This window comes from Eretmochelys imbricata, chromosome 3, assembly GCF_965152235.1.
Source record: "Eretmochelys imbricata isolate rEreImb1 chromosome 3, rEreImb1.hap1, whole genome shotgun sequence".
Taxonomy (NCBI): Eukaryota; Metazoa; Chordata; order Testudines; family Cheloniidae; genus Eretmochelys; species Eretmochelys imbricata.
The window spans coordinates 42,719,005-42,739,686 of NC_135574.1; the positions used below are offsets into that span (position 1 = coordinate 42,719,005).

Below are 20,682 nucleotides of genomic sequence, written 5' to 3' on the forward strand. Positions count from 1 at the left end.
CATTTGACCATCCCTGCTTAAATCAAATAAACTGGTTAGTCTCTAAGGTGCCACAAGTACTCCTTTTCTTTTTGCGAATACAGACTAACACGGCTGTTACTCTGAAACCTGTGTGAGGAAGTGTGATTCTCATTTATTCTATACAGATACAAAAGGCATTTTTTCCAGAGAGGAAGGATAAGAAGAGGTACCTGGGTTCAGTCTTATAGCTGTTCGATATTTGAAACCTTGGCAGGTTTGGTGGGTAGTTGAAAAGCCTGTACTGGTGGATTGGCAGTGTATGGAAAATAAAATAACTTTGTTTTGATTAGATGCAGGCAAGCGAGTTATCATATACAGTATGTATAAGCCTCATTTAAGAGGATAGAGTCACCTTGTGTGAGGTTGATTCAAACTCTTATGACCAGATTTTCAATTCTGGATATCACATTTTGGATCTTCAATCCTTAAATGAGGACTTTGCATTCTTCATCTCTCAGAACAGCAGGGAACAACTGAATGTGACAGTGATAATTTGGGATAACTGTTTTCTGCCCAAAATCAAGATAAAGTGGGCTGCCTACAATGGGGGGAGAACATTGTCAAATGTATGAGGATTAGAAACTGACTGAAAAGGAAACAACCATATTATGGGACACAGGATCAGAGGAATATTTGTATTCAGCTCAATTCTCAACATGGAAATGAGCACTCATGAAGTCACAGCATGTGTTGAGTTTCCCCTGGTGACAGGAACACAACAGTGCAGTGGTCAGCCTCTGCAAGGAGACTACCCTGATTTTATTCAGATACTGGGCTGTGTTACTTTTTATTTAAACTTGCAATCTATTAGCTTTAGCAGACAATTGTGTCTGTATCTTTTATTGTTATTCTGTGACATTAGTAAGATTCCATTTTAATTTGAATGTTAATTTAAGGTTAAATACAGCTGACACAGCAGCATAGTACACTAGTACTTTACAATAGAATGACAAAGGCTTCCTAATGATTAGAGAACAGGAATGTTAAGTCCAGCTGTGGGAGCGCCTGAGGCTCCATCATCTTCCCTCCAAAACACCTACAGGTGTCTCAGCAAGGAAAGTTTTAATTGGGGAGAAAAAATCCAGGCAACTATAACAGAAATTAAAAAAAAAAACCCAACACTGATATTTTTGATCCAAACAAATAAAGGTGACAATAGAGTAAGTTGTGGCTATTCCATATGGCATTTTCAAGCTTATATCTTTGCACATGGTGCTTCATTGATGTCTTCCACGCTTGGAAACTTAAAACAGCTGAAAAAGGCCTCTTACATTCCTTTCTAGTCCTTCCACTGCTGTTCAAAAAAATTCAGAGAAGAGACAAAGTAAAACTCTGGGATGTTTTGGTGAACTGTGTTTAAAAAGGATTAAAACAGTAACAGAGGGGGAAATATACACATCTTTGGATTAATTCTTGGGGCTAAAATAATCCATTAATTGTTCTGGCAGAAGAAAGTTTTTTCTTCCCAACTTTCTGGCAGATAAAGGACACTTAAAAATATAACAATCTAAAGAAATTTAATTTATTGTTTGAGGGTAGATACTTGACACCAACCAGCCTCAGACTATGTTTTTGTTCTCCCTCACTGAAAGAAAAATTATCACAATCAATTCCTGTAATACCAATGTGGATGCCATTCTATACACTGTAACAGACATTCCCTCTCCCCCATTTCCACTCTTAGAAATCATAGAAATGTAGGGTTGAAAGGGACTTCATTTAATCCATCTCCTTGCACTGAGGGGCAGGACCAAGTATACCTAGAGTATCCCTGAAAGGTGTTTGTCTAACCTGGACTTCAAAATCTCCGGTGATGAGGATTCCACAGCCTGCCTAGGTAACCTGTTCCAGTGCTTAACTACTCTTACAGTTAGGAAGCTTTTCCTAATATCTAACCTAAATCCTTGCTTCCAATTAAGCAAATTACTTCTTGTCCTTTCCTTGGCAGACACAGAGAACAATCCCTACTTCCATTGTATATATGTTGGTTTCCATATAGTTATGTCTTAAAAAAAACCAGAGAAAAAATGAGGCTGCTACTTTTTTTCTATCCCCAAACCCAGGCACTGCCAATTCTACAATGTTGCTAAACTGCTACCACATTTGCTCCTGCAGGTCACAGCAGCCTTAGCCAATCAAGGCTAGGTTGAAATGCTAGTCTAATGTTTACTATCCATGTACTGTGGAGTACAAAGTCCTTCAGGATGACTGGTTGATAACAACTTGAGACTTTTGGAATCAGGATCTTCCCATTTATCTGACTCCTAGCTGGGATATACCACAGGTCCCTTCATTGTCCTATCGAACACTGAACCTCCATCCACCCTACTATATCTGTTCCTCCAGAATTATCTGTAGTTAGGAGAGAGACCACTACAAAATGTTAATCTTCAGTTACAACTCTTCTTGCCTTCCTTAGCCTTCCTCTCTAACTGCTTTGACTGATACTTGAATTCCCCATATATTTAATGCCAAGATCTGCTCACATTCTGACTAGTACAAGGCATGACTGTATACTTACTTAGTCTATGGATTTCTGTATCATTGTTTTGCTAATGAGATATTGAAAACTAAGATGAGTACCATTTCCCCCATTTTTCTGCTTTCATGGATCATTCAACTCACTGAATATGGTGTTTTTAATTTCAGCATCACATAAAGAGCCCCAGAATGTTAAAAAGCCAAAAAAAAGCATTTGCACAAGCACCAGAGTTGAGTTCAGTTTTGTTAATCATGTATTTTGGTTGTTCTAAAATCAGATGTTATCAATTGCTTCATTACTGCTCTTGCATATAGATGACTGAAAAAAGGACCACAAAGACGACATGTTAATGGCAGGTGATGTACTCTTTGTGGGCATCTAAAACTGAGCAATCAGATATAGATTAGATGGATTTATTTGGCACTAGATTTATTAAGTCAACAATTACCAGATCCCTTTAACAGTCTTATAGTAGTCACCAGTCTATTTTATTCACTTTACAGAAAAAACAAAAACAACTGAACAGAACTCTTGACCTTATAAAATTTCCACTCTTAGAAAATTTACGATAAAGTTCTATTGTATAGACAACAAGGGACCTCATACTCCCTTTTGCAACTGCACTTTCACCCACAGATGAGTGAAATCTACCTACATGAAATATTCCTTACTTTCTCCTAATACTGCAGAAGTTCCTCCCTATGGGTCCATGGAGTTCAAGTTTACTGCAACTGGAGGAAGCAGGACTATGGTGAAAGAAGACATGGGAGGGAAAGTGGCAAAGCTCTCTTGGATTTTCTGCCCCCAGTCCATGAAGGAAGTCAGCACACATTCATATAAACTAAGGTTTATTCTCTCTGTATGCTGCAGGCGAGTTCTAAGAGAAGTAGCAGAGAGAGGAGACCATGCAAGCACAGTTTCTGCAGTGGTCACTGGGAGTGGTGGAAGCTGGTGGGGGCAGGGTAGTGGAGAGGAGGCACAAGTAAACTTGCCTATAGGCCTCCTACTTTCTGCTGATCTCGTGAGATCCCTGGATTCTGAACAGGATCCCCATCTTTTTCTACAGGGTCAGAGGCAAACTGGGCACCCATGCGGTTAAGAATTCTTATGAGATTCATCAGTTTTCAGCTCATGGTATTACCTCTCCCTTACATGAGTTATTCTTGTTTATAGAAAAGGAGTACTTGTGGCACCTTAGAGACTAACCAGTTTATTTGAGCATGAGCTTTCGTGAGCTACAGCTCACTTCATCAGATACATACCGTGGAAACTGCAGCAGACTTTATATATACACAGAGAATATGAAACAATACCTCCTCCCACCCCACTGTCCTGCTGGTAATAGCTTATCTAAAGTAATCGTCAGGTTAGGCCATTTCCAGCACAAATCCAGGTTTTCTCACCCTCCACCCCCCCACACAAATTCACTCTCCTGCTGGTGATAGCCCATCCAAAGTGACAACTCTTTACACAATGTGCATGATAATGAAGTTAGGCCATTTCCTGCACAAATCCAGGTTCTCTCACTCCCTCACCCCCCTCCAAAAACCCACCCCCATACACACACAGACTCACTCTCCTGCTGGTAATAGCTCGTCCAAACTGACCACTCTCCAAGTTTAAATCCAAGTTAAACCAGAACATCTGGGGGGGGGGGGGGGAAACAAGAGGAAATAGGCTACCTTGCATAATGACTTAGCCACTCCCAGTCTCTATTTAAGCCTAAATTAATAGTATCCAATTTGCAAATGAATTCCAAATTCTTGTTTATGAGACAATGAGGCCCAAAGTTCTTTTATTTTAAGCCCTAATTTTTTTCTTCCTACTTTTGGTTGCTCAGGTTAAATGCCCACTTTTAAAAAATCTGACTCATTTCTGCCAGAGTAAGACACTTTTTTTAATCAATCCCCACTTTTCTGTTCACCAAATGATAATACTTTCCTAACGTGCAAAGATTCAAAATATTGCTTTTATTTATGTACCTCAATTCCCCACCTACCCAACTGTGTATGGAATTAAAATGCAATCTCAAACACTATAGAAACTAGGTACTAATGCTCCTCATTTTCTGAGAAACCATGTCAGCCAACTTGTATGGTTACATATCTCTCTTTAAAACACACACCCCTCCCTCACCCTCCAAAAACACATGTTTTTTTGTGAGCTACTTACTGGTGTATGTGAGCTGAAATCCTTGGTCAGTATCAGATCCATTGGTGTTAAATTCTATCCACAAATGGTTAGAGGTGCTATTCAGGATCATTCCCACCAGTTCATTTTTAGTGAAGACCCCCAGAGGACGAGAAGAACTGTCTTTTCCATCATACACCTTGTAAAAATCAAATCACAGCATGAAACTCTTTATTATTTAATTTTCTAGTAATTGAATTAGTTTAATTTATTTTTAAACAATAGCTATGAAGCTGCTTCTAAGATAGATAGTCTTTTCGTACAACCATTTCCTAAACAATCTGTAATCTTGGGCACAGAAAAGACAATTTTTTCTTATATGTCTTTCTTAGTTTTGCATTCAGATGAAAGATAAAAATATTCCACTACACACACACACACACAAACATTTTGTGAGATTATCTAGAATGAAATTAATATTTATACATGGATCTACCCTCAGAGGTTTGATAACCTCATGGGTTTTTTCCCCCATAATCCAGTTACAAAGGCTGGAAAGATTTGTGACATTTCAGTGAAGGATGTCTTTTCTAAAATCATTGTCAAAGGAGGGATGGGGTGAATCTTCTTCCACTCTGTTCCCTCATGTCTGAATGTATTAAAAGCCAGACTGAGGTACTGAAGCCAAGCTGTCACTTTTTATTTCAGACTCTGTGCCTGAGGTAATAATTTGATATCACGTCAGAGAGATGCATGCTGCACTGTCCAAACAAACTACAGGGGAGTTGGTTTTTAATATGCACTATTCCAATGGGAAAAATCAACATTACCACTATGCTTTTAAAATTGTTCAGTCAAAGAAATGTCCTTTTGATTGGCCATGAACACAGGACTGATATAAAGGGAACCTAGTATTGATTTGGGATTTTTTATGTTTTCTTCTATATTAAAAAAATTCAAGGCCACCAAGTCCCCAAATGGTCCCCTGTGGTATTTTTGAGGACACTAAATGAATTCAGTAAACTATTTTTTCTTAGTATTACATAAAGCATGTATACTTTCATTGAATTTATGCTTCCATGAAAGATGTATTCACTATGAGAATATTTGTACAGGAGCCGTGAAAAAATGTGTTTCTACAATAAGGTGACAACTCTATACATTTAGTTTCTAATGCACAATAAAAACTCTACCCCGATTACCCAGTTTTGCTGTGTTGCCTAATGTGACTGCAGCTGACCTGTATAAGAATCCCTATTTGTGTTCCCCTTTCCTTAAACTCTGTCTATTCATCTGTGTATCTTTAGGCTGGTCTACACTGGGAATTTGCCCTGATTCCAGCCCTCAGTGGTCAGTCACCTGTTTAACTGCACCTCTGAAGACTGATAAGCTTAGACGACGTAAGTCATTATTTGCACCAGGATGGCATGTTACTGCTTGAAACCAAAACAAGATGCACTGGTGAAAATCTATTTATATTGTCTAAACTGGGGAGGTTGTACTCATGCAGCCACACTTGTGGCTGACTGCCGACAGCTGGAATTGGGAAAAATCCCCACTGTAGACAAGGCCTCATACCATGAGATCTTTGGGAATGAATGTCTGGAAAGTGCTTAGATCATCATGAGCACCAACAAATTAATATGGATATTGATTTCTGGACAGGTCTGTGAGATGAAAGCTGATTAACTTGATAAAAACATATAGATGTAAAGAATGAACTTTCTGACCATAAAAGTAAAGAAGCATGTGGACAATGCATTATGCAGGGCTTTACCTGTGCAATATGTACAGCACATAGATGTGTATTAACCATAGCACTAATGAGAATTTCATAGCTTGCATCTTGGGCCCTACATGCAGACAGATCGCTGCACCCACACAGAGCCCCATTAAACTCCATGAGTTCCTGCTAGTGTGTCTGCCCTTGCAGGATTGGGACCAGGGGTAGTGTGCTGAGAATATCTCACAAGATGTGTCCAGCTCTTCATATAGTGGTGCTGTGCTGATCTGACCCAGGACAAACTACAGTTCTTTTGGCATTTTAATTAAAAATTATGTTTCCGAAGATTGTAAATCTGTTGTGAAAACTGAATTCGTGTATAGAGTCACTGTGGGATTTATTTTAAAAATTTTGATCAAATACATTTTGCAATTTGTTGGGTTTGTAAAAGACAAAATATATTTTGCCTGGTTTTAGAAATCATGTAAATTACCTTTATTTAATGTCATGGGTACCACTTGCAATTAATATTAAAAGAAGAAAAGCGATCTTGTTATTAGTCTTTAAGAGAGAAAAAAAATTAGCTGCTATCTATTAACTCAATCATTTTTTCCACTATGGTTTTACAGCAGGTTTCTATGTATAGGATTATGGTAATCATAATGGCTTCATATAAAGAAAAGATAATACATTTAGTGAGACGTCCCCTCTGTGAAGGTCTCCTCCTTACCTTTTTGTTAGAGATACTCTTATTACCACCACTGTGCTTTGGTATGATAAGATATATAGTACCAGCTTCCAAACTTCACTTTGACACACCTTGAATCACAATTGCATTAACTAAAACTGAGATGACTGGAAACAACGTAGAAAGAGCAGTAATAAAGCAACAGCTTATTTTACTTAAGTAATTTGTCCTATGGTTGCTATCATTAAATAGATGCTATCAACTAGTTGATAGTTCCTGGTTTGCTTTTACCTCAGCGTTATTTGTGATCAACTCTTCAAAAATATAATGCATTTCTCTTTTGATCCTCATCATCATTTATTACTTTTCAGTAAACAAGTGTGTGCAAAAGTGGTTTAAAAAGCAAATAAAAGAGACAGGTTTCAGAGTAACAGCCGTGTTAGTCTGTATTCGCAAAAAGAAAAGGAGTACTTGTGGCACCTTAGAGACTAACCAATTTATTTGAGCATAAGCTTTCGTGAGCTACAGCTCACTTCATCGGATGCATACTGTGGAAAGTGTAGAAGATATTTTTATACACACAAAGCATGAAAAAATACCTCCCTCCACACCACTCTCCTGCTGGTAATAGCTTATCTAAAGTGATCACCCTCCTTACAATGTGTATGATAATCAAGTTGGGCCATTTCCAGCACAAATCCAGGTTTTCTTCCCCTCCCCCACACACAAACCCACTCTCCTGTTGGTAATAGCTTATCTAAAGTGACCACTCTCCTTACAATGTGTCTGATAATCAAGGTGGGCCATTTCCAGCACAAATCCAGGGTTTAACAAGAACGTCTGGGGGGGGGGGGTAAGGAAAAAACAAGGGGAAATAGGTTACCTTGCATAACGACTTAGCCATTCCCGTCTCTATTCAAGCCTAAGTTAATTGTATCCAATTTGCAAATTAATTCCAATTCAACAGTCTCTCGCTGGAGTCTGGATTTGACGTTTTTTTGTTGTAATATCGCAACTTTCATGTCTGTAATCGCGTGACCAGAGAGATTGACGTGTTCTCCGGCTGGTTTATGAATGTTATAATTCTTGACATCTGATTTGTGTACATTTATTCTTTTACGTAGAGACTGTCCAGTTTGACCAATGTACATGGCAGAGGGACATTGCTGGCACATGATGGCATATATCTCATTGGTGGATGTGCAGGTGAACGAGCCTCTGATAGTGTAGCTGATGTTATCAGGCCCTGTGATGGTGTCCCCTGAATGGATATGTGGGCACAGTTGGCAACGGGCTTTGTTGCAAGGATAGGTTCCTGGGTTAGTGGTTCTGTTGCGTGGTAAGAGACAGGATGATATCCTGGCCCCACAGAAGTAAATAGCAAAGCTGCTATTGACATCAATAAGCTCAGCATTTCATTTGTAGTTCCTACAGTGAAGAGTTTACAGTCTGCATTTTAGATATGACAAAATTAATGATGTTAAATTAATAGAGTGGGATTTAGAGGAAGAATGGATTAGAATTACAATAACAATTTCACCTAGTTATGTGGTTTAGGTATGTTCACATAACAGTTATTCTGTTTTTATTTTTTTATTTGAATCCTCATCCTCTGCCCCCCAACCTACAGTCATTGCCTTCCTTATGTTCTCAAACTTTGGCCCCATTGCACAAACCTTCACCCACATGAAGATTCCTTAATCACAAAAATAGGCCTGCTGAAATCAACAGTCCTGATTCTATATCCCTTATTCATGCCATTAGTACTTACTCAGTACTTACTCAGTACTAACTCCTATATCTAGCATAACTCCTACAATTATTAGTGACGCCAGTGGTAACGCTGGTCCCATTTTTTTCAAATGAAATATTTTTTCTTCAAAAAACAGGTATTAGTTAAAAGATTTTTTCCCAGAAACGTTCTAATCTTTAAAAAAAAATTGATTTCTTAAAATGGAAACTATTTTAAAAATTAGCATTTTTTTTAGTTTGCTCATTTGTTTTTCATTTTCCTTTTTGACTTTTTCATTGCCAATTTGAATTGGTCAGCTTAGTCACATAGAGGGCTTTTCATGAAATCTCATGTTTTCATTTTTTAATAGCAAAATGAAAAAAAAAAGTAATAATTTCAAAAATGCCTATTGAGCCAAAGGGAGTTTACACATTATGTTTCTGAAGTGTTGTGCCAAAATGATGGCTTTTTTGTTAGGTCTTACCCTATAGGAGGATAATTTTATTAAAATATATAAGTAGAAACCATAATTAAAAAAATAGAGTTGTTCAAGTACTGGGTTTAAACAATATACATATGTGTCTCTTTACAACCGTTGGGAAGTAGCTAGCGGAGATAATTGAATATGGGCTATAAAGCCAATATAACCAATGTTATAGCTTCTACTCCTGGGGGAATTCTATGCCATTGCACATGCACCAAATTCATAACCCCCCTGCAGATTTTATTTTTCTCTGCAGAATACAGATTCTGCTGGAGAGTTGCTGCAGTTACACCTTTTGCCCACCAGGGGCTGCTCTGATGACAGAAGAGACGGAAGCCAATGGCTGAAGAAGGACAGGGAAGAGGCTGCGTTCCTCACAGCAGGGCCAGGAGAGGAGGCCTGGGACAGACAGAGCAGTGTACATGGGGTTGCTGGTGGGGGGGGGTCACATACTGGGGTTCAGAAGGGCTAGTACCAGGGGCAGACTGGGGCATGGGCTCAGGAGCTAGTGGGGTGAGAGCACTGATCTTAGGGCTGAATGGGATGTGGCATGCAGGGCCACAGTGGGACGGGGGTAGGGGGTGCAGGGCCACAGGGGATGGGTGGTAGGGAGCTTGTAGGGACACAGCGGAAGGGGAAAGGGGCTACAGGGACATAGGGTGATTGGGGCAGATGTGCCTGACTGAATGGGAGAAGCCAGGGGTCAGTCGGGGTCTGCATAGGGGAGGCTCCCCAACTCCCTAACAATCCTCCTGCTCCCTCCCCTCACCCACAAAAAAAACCCTCTTCCATACCTCTCCTACCCCCACCCAACAATCTCCAGGCTCCTTCCCTGTCAGGCTCCTTCCCTCTCCCTCAGCTCCTCCATTACCCCTAAGTCCTTTGCACTGACTTCTGAGGGGTACTGGAAATACATTTCTGTATTGTAGTTTAAATGAATTACTCAAAGTTCTGTATTAATATGCCTAGTAAGGAATCTGTTTGTCCAAAAAATAAAACTATGTCTTGAATCTATTTTCTTTTTTTGTCTGTATTGTTACAGACATACTTGCTGACAGGTATTTTGAAATAAATTACAAAAATAATTGAAACTGGCATGATTATATTGTATTATTTTGACAAATAAAATATGAAGAATTTTAAATACTGTGTGGAGAATTTTTACTTTTTTGGTGCAGAATTTTCCCAGGAATAAACTTTAAACTCCAGCTTTGATCAATATGGATTTTAAAGTCCTTACAAGCTGATGTCTGTTCTGTGACCTACATAAGTTATCTGGTGTTTGGAGTCCAATATTTAGTGGACAGCTTTCCATATTATAGAAAATACTGTCAATATTGGTCATTTTATTGGAAGTCTCTATTAAGAGCTCCATGCTAGGAGACCATAATGCCAAGGACCAACCCAAGAGAGAAACATCATACCGTTCAGGGCTGAGACATGTTTTCTGAGGCAGTGGAGGAAGCTTATACTTTTACTGTCCATTCTATGCTTAATTTGTGGGAAACAGCTGATACTCTGTCCTAAAATCGTCTTTCTGTGCCTAGGCTTTTCATGAGCATGTTCAATCCAACGTATTTAAAATCTCAGCTACATTGAAAGGCATTTCCTAACCTACCAGTGAATTTAAGTGAATAACATTGAGCTCCTATAAAAATGCACTCTCTGCTTGTAGGGCAGGTGGAGTTTTCAAAAGAGACTAGTGATTTTTGGGTCCCTTCATTTTTTGGATACCCCACTCAAGTCACTTGAAGGATCCAGATTTTCAGAAAGTACTTAGCCTTTGAAAATCAGGTCCCTAAGGTACCTTCATTTGGGCCCCTGAAAACAAGGGGCAGGACGTTAGTGAATATTTAATGCTACGTGTGCTCTGCTTCATAGGAGTAAGCACTGAGTGTGAACTTTTTAAAGGTACTTGGGATTTGGGCACCTAGGCACTTCTGAAAACCCCACTTGGCACGTATCAGCATCATTAGGCACCTAAATACCTTAAAAATCTGGCTTTAGATGCCTATCTGCATCTTTAGGCATGTAAATACCTTTACATATCTGTCCCTAAGAGCCTTACATCTGAATCTCATGCCTTTTGTCACACCATGTCCTCAACAACCTCATATTTTTAACATAAATAATCCTGCTTCGAAAGTGATGGTGAATTGATTGGGAGATGCCCTGGTGTCATTCAGCCTTGAAAAATCCTCTCCCTTCAAGTGACTAGACATTATTTATGACCATTGATTTAAACGGCTTCTGCAAGTGTCCGAGTGGCAATAGAAGTGGAAGCACAAAAAACAATCTATAGGGACAAGATGAGGGAATGTTTAAGTAGCCTAAATCATGACTGGATTCCTCAAGTGCCATTTCTCAGTACCCATGGATTGTTCACAGCCAGCACAAAAGGATATTTTGGTTAGACTCTCTTAACATAATGGACAATTTTCTTATTCTTACCTCTACAAACTATAGAAGATGAGGGATTGGTAAACTCTGAAATTGTATGGACTATCCCAGTTTGATGATCTCTAGGTGTGGAGTGATAAGATTCTAGTCCCCCTGAAAACAACAAAGCCAGTCCCCCAAAAAGGGGTAAAGATCATGCACATGTCACCATAATGGGTCTCAATCAAGGCCTTAGAATGACTGCTTGAAGGTGGGCTTAACCATTGTTTGTATGTCCTTAGGAATCCCTGATATCTGCAACCAAGAAGCATGGCAATGTATGTTGCCATGGACCTCACTGCTATATCCAAGGCATACAGTAACTGCCTGAAAGTAAATCCACACTACCAGCTGATTTTCAGCAATTATAGATTTGAGCTCTTCCCTGCTGTCTTGAGGGAGCTTATCCAAAATGTCTGATATTTTATGCCAATTCAGGTAGTCATTTGCCGTTAACAAGGTCTAATAATTAGAGATATGTAAAGTGAAGACTTGCTGAGTAGAAAATTTTCCTTCCAAAGAAATCTGGACATTTTGGTTTTTTGTCTCTGGGTGCTGTTTTCAGCAGTCCTTGTTGCCTGATCCCTTTCTAGGGAACCTGGGACTGGATGGGTATAAAAATAATCAAATCTAGATGAAGGTTACCTGGTAGCATCTGTGCACTTTTTTTGAAGGCTGGTGCAATAGATGCCAGTGTCTGCCAGATATATCTTGCTGTCTCCAGTAAACCATTGTTAATTGGCACAGCCAAACAACTAGGCAATAATATATGTAAGATATTTAAGAGTTTGTGATTTTTCCTGTGTCACCTTCTCAGGTATTTAACATGTGGTGGAAAAGATCCTGAAATATTTGTCTGTCTTCAGACTGAGATAGTGTTGCAGGCACTACAGCTTTGTCCAGAGAAGATAAGGAGATACCTGTCAGAATTTTCTACCTATTAGTCTGAGGTTGCTTTTAATCTGATACCTACTCTTGTTGCTCGATGTGGGAGAGCACTACCTATGTCCTATGAGCTATTTGAGCTATTGAAGGGGAGGTGAATCTCATCCTCAAATGGGCAACAGATAAAATTATTCTGTTAGGCTGCATGCCCCAATGGCCCCATAGTGTCAGAACTGGGATGGGAATGAGAACTGGGGCCTACGGGGTACATACCATGGGGCATGCATCCTTAGAACCTCTAGACCTGTGATACCAGGAACTTCTCTCTCTCTCAGAGCCAAAAGATCATAGGAATGGGACATCGGAAAGTAGGCAGTGGACACCTTCCTGAGGCATTCAGAAGCTTATGAAGAAAAGTGTAGGTTACTTACCTTGTTTGGGAACTGGAGTTCTTTGAGATATTTGTCTTTATATGCTCCACTTTAGGTGCACATGCAACCCATGTCCTTTAGTCAGAGACTTTTGGTAGCAGTGCCCATTTACTCCAAATATGCACCCTAACTACCCTCAGGCCATGTACCAAGGGTATGTAGGGCAGTGTTGGACAAACCACCCTCAGTTTCTTCTCCACCACAAATTCCTGTCAAGATGAGACTCTGAAGCAAAGGGGAAGGAGGGCAAGTAGTGGAGTACCCCTAGGGGCAAACATCTCAAGGAACTCATGTTACTATACAAGGTAGGTAACTTCTCCTTCTTCTTCAAGTAATGTCCCAAAGGGTGAGCCACTTCACGAGATTCCCAAGCAATATGCTTGAAGATGGCTGCTTAGGAGCTCGGTCTAAGACTTTTTGAAGAACGGCATTTCCAAAAGCAGCATCTTTGTGTGTGCTCATATAATAGCTCTACAAATTTCTTCAATTGGAACATTTTTCAACAGCACTACAGAAGTAGACAATTATCTAGTAAAATGAGCTATTAGTTCTAGGAAGGTGTGATGCTGTATGATTGAAACATAACCATTTATATCATTAATATTGTTACTGTTAGACAATTGCAACAAATCTTGTACAAAGTATATCATGTAAGGTGTTAATGAATAGGTTATAATTTGCTGAGTATGATTACCCTGTTTGTATGTATGTATAATCTTTGTCTCTAAAGTTATGAATATTGACTATGTGCCAGTATTTCAGATGTTTGCTCCTGGGTTAACAGGCACAAGGTAGTTTACATCCAGGCTAGCCAGCACACTGTGAACGGATAATTCAATTTGATGGCCCATTAAAGAACATAATGGCCATACAAGAAGCTTGTCCCCACCCAGTGAGGCTTCCTGTGGATGCTTTAGCCAGAATATGAGTAATGGCTGCTCCTATGAGTCATCAGATCATGCAAGGGGCATGTGACTAGCTCATGTGACCCTGGACACCATCTTGTGCCTGTAATTTCCCACAAACTAAGACTGAGAGCAACCCCTCCACATGGAAGTAGATATAAAAAATCCTGGAAACATCTCCATTTTGCCTATTTCCTGCTCTGATCTCTGGACAATGGACTTCCAGTAAAAGAAGCATTCCAATCAATGGACTGAGGACCCCTTCCAATCTTTTGGAAATTACCAGAGACTTTACAAGCTAGCAGTCTGTAACATCATTGCTACAAACCTGATATGAGAACATAGCCAACATAGCCTTTTTTGCATATATATGATATATTTGACCATTTTTAACTCTCTTCTCTTATAAATAAACCCTTTAGATATTAGATTGGCAATGGCGTGATTATTGGGTAAGATCTGAGATATCTATTGACCTGGTTGTGGGCTGATCTCTTGGGATCAGAAGGACCCTTGGTTTGATTAAACTGGTTTTCAATAACCACTCATCATAAAGTCTAGTGTCTGGGTGGTGAAATAAGTGCTCAAATGCCTAAGGAGACTGCATTTTTGACTTCTTGCTAACCAGTATAGTGAGACGGAATTTTACTTTTGTTACTGGGTTGGTGTATTTCATGGTAGAATAACCACCACTTTGGGGTGAGTCTGCCCTATTTCTCACCAGTTTGTCCTGAATCTGTTATTCTCAGCTGTGACCCACTGAGGCACAGTGACCAATGGAATCAAGTGAGAAAGGTGCTCCACAATGGGTTGGAGGAAATGGGTAAAACAATGCAGCTGATGATTCAGATGGTGGGACAGTTCACAACCCTGATCGAATCATCAAAATGAGTGTTTGCTCAAAGTCAAAGGCTACACTGCTGTTACCGTGAAGGCTGGAGATTTTTTCTTAAATGGCAGCCCTCTCTTAAGGACTTTTATTCTTTGACAGGCCAGAAACTGAGCAGGATGGGATCTTTGTGCTGTCTGTAATCAAATAATTTTTCTCTTGTTTGCAGAGATATAGATTCCCACTGAGCAAAGCATGGCCCTTGAATCCTTCAAGAAGTGTAAGGATTTGTCTGTAGATTCACTAAACTGCTTTATTCCATTGAAGGGGAATTCCTCACCAGTGTTTTGAACTTCTCTCAGGATTCCAAAGGCTTTAGGCCAGGAAGCATGGTGCATAATGACTGGCTGTTCTTCAAATCAGCTGCCCTTTGGAGAGGATATCCCCAAACTTCTCTGGTTGATCCAGTAGTATGTGGTCAATAAAGGAACTGACCAATTTGGTAGCCTAAGTCCGAAGTCTACACAGCTGTTTTAAACACCATAGCATGAGCCTGAGTCTCTGGCCTCTGAGACTCCCTGCTCTGGGTTTAAAATTCAGTGTAGACATATACCAGGTCCTGAGCTACCCTTTGAGGGAGTGAGATGGGGTGATCTTTTCCTCCCCCTGGTAGGACCAGAAGCAGGCCTCATAGAATGAACTAACAGAAAAAATATGAGGTGAATCTCTGTAATTTTCTCTGTTCTTTTTGACAAGGAATGACAGACAGAGCCATTCTTTGGGATGTGCCCTTCCCCAAGGCAAAAAGACATCTTAGGTGACCATTGTTAAGCAACATAGCCACTTCACACAAAGGGGAGTTCTTGAAGTTGGAAGACTTCAGTTTATTCACAGTAATAATGCCCATAACTACAAAAAAAAAGATTCCGTCACATTAAGAGAATATTTTTGTTCTTGTTTGTTGCTGTTTTGCCAGTGGGCAACCCTACATTATTATACACTAACACAAACTTCAATAACTCCGTACAAATAAGGCTAGTTGTTTTGCTCAGTATCCAGGGACATGGGCACTGCAGGCTTCCATTTTGCAGCTACAGGTGGTAAGAAAGAACAAAAGGGCTGTTGGGCCTGCTCTGCCCTTTATGCCCCTGAAGAGGTAGGGGAAGGACAGGAGGACACTCTGGGTGCAGGACACCTGCAGACACTGCTAGCCAAAAGAATCCAATCTCATGTACCTGGGGTCACATGGGCACCAGAAGTGGAAAACATATGGACAGTCACTGAAAGAAGATTATTAAATTGCAATAGGCCACTTGTATCTCTAAAAGTAGAGCTGAGTGGAGAAAGGCAATTTAGTTTCTTCTCAGGAGTTACACTATGGGAGGATAGTCTTAGGCATCGATTTCCACATGTGATGGGGCAGCTTCCCTAAAAACAGTTTAACCAACCGGAGGAGGATTCCCCTTGCAACAGCTCCTTTGACCCTGGCACAAAAAACATGCTTCTGGCAAATGGAGGCATCATCAAGTCAGCCTTATTTCCTAATGATTCTGCATTGCCAGAAGGACACGGCCTTAGAATTTATTGGCAGCCAGCACCCAAATTACCGAAGAACCATGGGATGAAAAGCTTAAAGCTATCTTTGCACTCTACCTCCTAAACTGGGCTGAATGCAGCAGTTGCAGCCTAGGATCTGGGTCTTAGATACCAGTAAGGGTTCAGTAAGGGATTAGCCAACAGAGACTACACTGAGGACCCATGCATCCTACATGTTCCCTGTTCCCAGTCTTCTATATTCACTTTTCAGGCAGTACTTGGCCCTCTCTAGATTGTCCAGCATAGGGTGAGGTTGTGGCCATTTCCTACACTCCCACACCTCCAACCTACCTTACACACAGATGAGTGGGTTTTCTACCAGCAGGTTCCCAGCTTCCTGATTTCTGTCATCAGAGTCCAACATACATTTGGGGAAAATTTTGCTCTATAATTCAAAATATCATTTTGGTGTTTATTAAACAAATCCTTTTCTTGACAGAGATACCAGTTTCTCCCTTTGGAAACGTGGGAAACATTGACACATCCTCCCATTCCTCTTTTCTAATATTTCCTACTTCCCTTATATCCCTCAATATCTATACTATATTTTGAAGAGCATATATAGGACCCAATTTTGATTTCCTTATTCACATGAGTAGCCTCATTCACATCAATAGGAAACCACACATGAGTAAGGCAATTACATTTTGACCCTTTTATCATTAAATCAATTGAACTATTTGTGGGGTAACCAACTATTCATGAGAGTTACAATAGCACCGCCAGGCCACAAAAGTAAACAGTTATTACCATCATCGAAACTAGAACATAATCATGAAAGTTAAAACTTGGAAGTTATATAACCAAACTCGGTTATGTGATCACTTCAAGCACTGTCCAATGTCGAGAAGTCAGAAACATAAATATGAAGTAGTAATTTAGGATATGCCAGATAATTTAGATCAGTTATGTGTTTTTCTGCCTTGTAAAATATGAGAGTTATTATTAAAAAGTGGGGGCGTGAGGGCAGAAAAAACTATGCCCATAGGTGCATTAAAAATATGAAAGTAGATTTTCAAAGTGTGTATAAATCAAGTATTATTTCTCAATGGGACTATTTAGAGAGGTAAGAGAGGCAAAACAGGCCTTCTGTAATCATAGGTCTGCGTCTTTGTTGCAACAGTATTACAGTATTACAGTTACAGTCTTGTAGTTGTAGGTCTTGGTGGAGCCCTGGGAATAGCCAAAAGGGTGAATGAAAGTAGGCCTGGCCTTGGCAGAGTAGTAACACACTAGGTGTCAGCTAACCAAGTAAGCACATTCCTGACGTGAGAGGATAGTACCAGAACACCCAGAGTTTTCAAGTAGCTGTGTAAACAAATTCCACAAGAGATGGTACAAGAACACACTTACCCCTCATAAGATAAGGAGGGGATGATAGGGTAATGGATGAAAATGTTTTGTTCAAACTAGCAGATTCAAGGATGGTAGCAACATATGGAATGTAATATGTAACTTGTCTGTATCAATGTATAAAAGTAGAAGTCATAGGAGGGGCATCTTTGTGCAAGTCTAGGGGACAGCTTCGTGGTGTGCTGATTGAATTGGTACCATTGTCGCGAGCATACATGTGTTAGTGAACCTGTAACCATTGAGCCTGGACAATAGTACCGTGCTTTATCGACAATAAACCTGGCCAAGTGCCTTCATCACCAAACCTGTGGTCTTTCTTTATGAACATCAGCAAGGTCTGCGGAACCTCCCAGCTGCACTCTCTGCTAGTGCAGCTAACACTGAAGCTCAAGGAACAGCAGCACTTAGCAGTCTTAACAACACTTCGCAGCACTAACAACGGTAGTATAGCTCTTCTCTTCTCAAATGAGCAACAAAAATACTTTTAAATTAAATTAACATTGTTAAATACATTTATTCATGTATGAATGTCAGTGCTTCATGGAATTTTCAGAAGCCTTTACGAAACTTTGAGCTTTGATAACTTCCAGTGATCTGCCATACACATCCATCCATCTCCTCACTGGTTATCCCCTACGATGACCTTCCACCATTCTTTCAATAACTTTCTCGAAGTTATTTCCAACCTCTACACCTAATATGACCAAAGCACATAATTTTATATCTTTGATTTCCAACATCAGGGTCTACTTCTCTCCAATAATATTTCTAAGATAAGCATTCATCTTTGATTCCATCCAGGAGATAGACAAGAGTCTTCAGCAGCACCACATTTCAACTGTTCAGTTTTCTTCTTTTCTGAAGCATTAACGTCCCATGATTCACATCCATAAACTCTACAGTAAAAAATAAGGCTTTTCACTAGACACACCTTCGTACATTTTGAGATGCCATGTTTTTTCCACATTTTCTTAAGGAAGTCAAAAGCTGAGTGAGCCATCCCTAGTCATCTTCTGATTTCTTTGGAATAGCCTTGTTGGTTGGATATATACGATCTGAGACAATTAAATTTATTTACTTATACAGCTTGTCTGTTAATCATGATGTTGTCTTGCATCTTGCTTTTGCTAGTATCAATGTAAATACATTTTGATTTCATCACATTCAGGAGCAGCCCATATTCTACACTAACTGTTTTTACATACTCCAACATTTGTTGCATTGCATCTGCAGTTGCAGCAAAGAATGTTGTGTTATCAGCAGATCTGACGTCGATGGAAATCCCAGCTCCTTTATCAAAACATTCCAAAGCTTGTCTCATAATAAATTAGGTATATACGTTAAAGAGGCTTGGGGCAGAATACGTCCTCGTTTCACATCCTGCCCAATTCTGCCTACTACTGTTCACACTGTGATCTGCTGGTGGTGGTAGAGATTTGTGATGAGTTCAATGAGGTGCTTTGAAATCCCCATACCAGCCAGTATCCTCAAAAGTTAGTCATGTTGGATGGTATCAAACACTTCTGTGTAGTCAATAAAGCACATGATCAATGAGTGATTATACTCATCACATTTTTCAATGATGAGATGGATATTTGTGATTTGGTCATGTCTTAATTAATATTATTGCACAGGTTAAAAAGTTGAAAAGCAAAACCTTAAGGATAAAAGGGCCACCCAGAATCAGATACTGCCCTCACAAAGTACTCACAACTCTGCGGATATAAACATGTTCATTGTGGATAGAAATCAATTTCTTAAATTATTCAGGTTCATTCTTTAGGTTTTCTTTTCATCATTATAATAGCATGATATTTCTACTTGGTGTATTGCAATCTTAATGCAGTTCCCTATTGCATTTGCATTTAATATAAAGAAAGGTGATGCCAGTCAGCTATGGGTTATATTATATGTAGCAAAATATAATATATATATATATATATATATATATATATATATATATATATATATATATACACACAAACACACACATAAATCACAGCTGACTGGCATCACCTTTCTTTATAATTGAATACAAATGAAATAGTAAATTAATTTTTTATTGCATGTATGTATATATATATAAAATTTCATTCTCTATTTCATTTGCATATATAGACACACACACCAATTTCTCATGTAAAGTGAAGGGTAGCAGACAATGAAACAGATTTTATTTTACCTTAGCAATATCTCCTTCATGCAGTTGAAAGGTCCTGGCTCTAAGATGGATCCCTTTACCAGCCTCTGTTTCAATTTTATAGATGCATTCGTGGTTGTTGTCATAGTTAGATGGAAAATTTGGAGACAGCAATGTTCCTTCATTTCCAGAGACACTTGCTCCACATTCAGCTAAAGGAAATAGGTACATTAAAAATAAATTAAAAAGGTGGATTATCCATTTCAAGAATATAAAATAATAATTATATTCAAACCTAACACTAAGTCTCTTTTATAATACTTAAGTAATAGAGACTATCTGAGAGAAATATGTTGCTGCTGTACTTTATCTTCGATTGACAAACTACCAAAACAACGACCATAAAACAATGACCACATGCTTCGCTTTTAGACTAAGGGAGATTCAGGTTACCTTGGTCTAGTCCCCTTAGCCTTCAACATCCCTTTTAGTTCTCTCATCAGACGGACCTCCACCACAAGTTGGGAGGGCTGATCACACAGAAATTAAATGTTTTGTTGAAGCACATCTGACAGCTGTTCTGGTCTTAGGCAAAAATAAGGGGAGCACTGATCACATTGACTCCCTATTTTACCTGATAAAAAATACTAGACAAAATGGAGAGTCAAGTCCTAAGGTAAAAAACAAAAATCTGACAGTATAATAGCTATTGGAACAGTTTCTTCCATCAGCAATAAAGAAGCTGCTGACATCTGCCAAAGATGAAATCAACAGCTACCCTCCTTCACAAGCGAAGAGTGGATGAGGCCTTCTCCCAGCAGTTTGGAGGGTGGACAGAAAAGAC

The 20,682-nt window shown here is 39.4% G+C and overlaps 1 protein-coding gene across 1 annotated transcript in view; it reads right to left on the reverse strand.

The window, feature by feature from the left end:
* The window catches only part of CSMD1 (CUB and Sushi multiple domains 1), a 1,692,034-nt gene that overhangs the window by 412,119 nt on the left and 1,259,233 nt on the right, over positions 1 to 20,682 (reverse strand). The window contains exons 22-23 of the mRNA XM_077812120.1: positions 19,881 to 20,050; positions 4,676 to 4,832 (exon numbers count right to left, since the gene is read on the reverse strand). Of these exons, the coding sequence (XP_077668246.1) occupies positions 4,676 to 4,832; positions 19,881 to 20,050 (327 nt within the window). The remainder of the gene's footprint in view (positions 1 to 4,675; positions 4,833 to 19,880; positions 20,051 to 20,682) is intronic.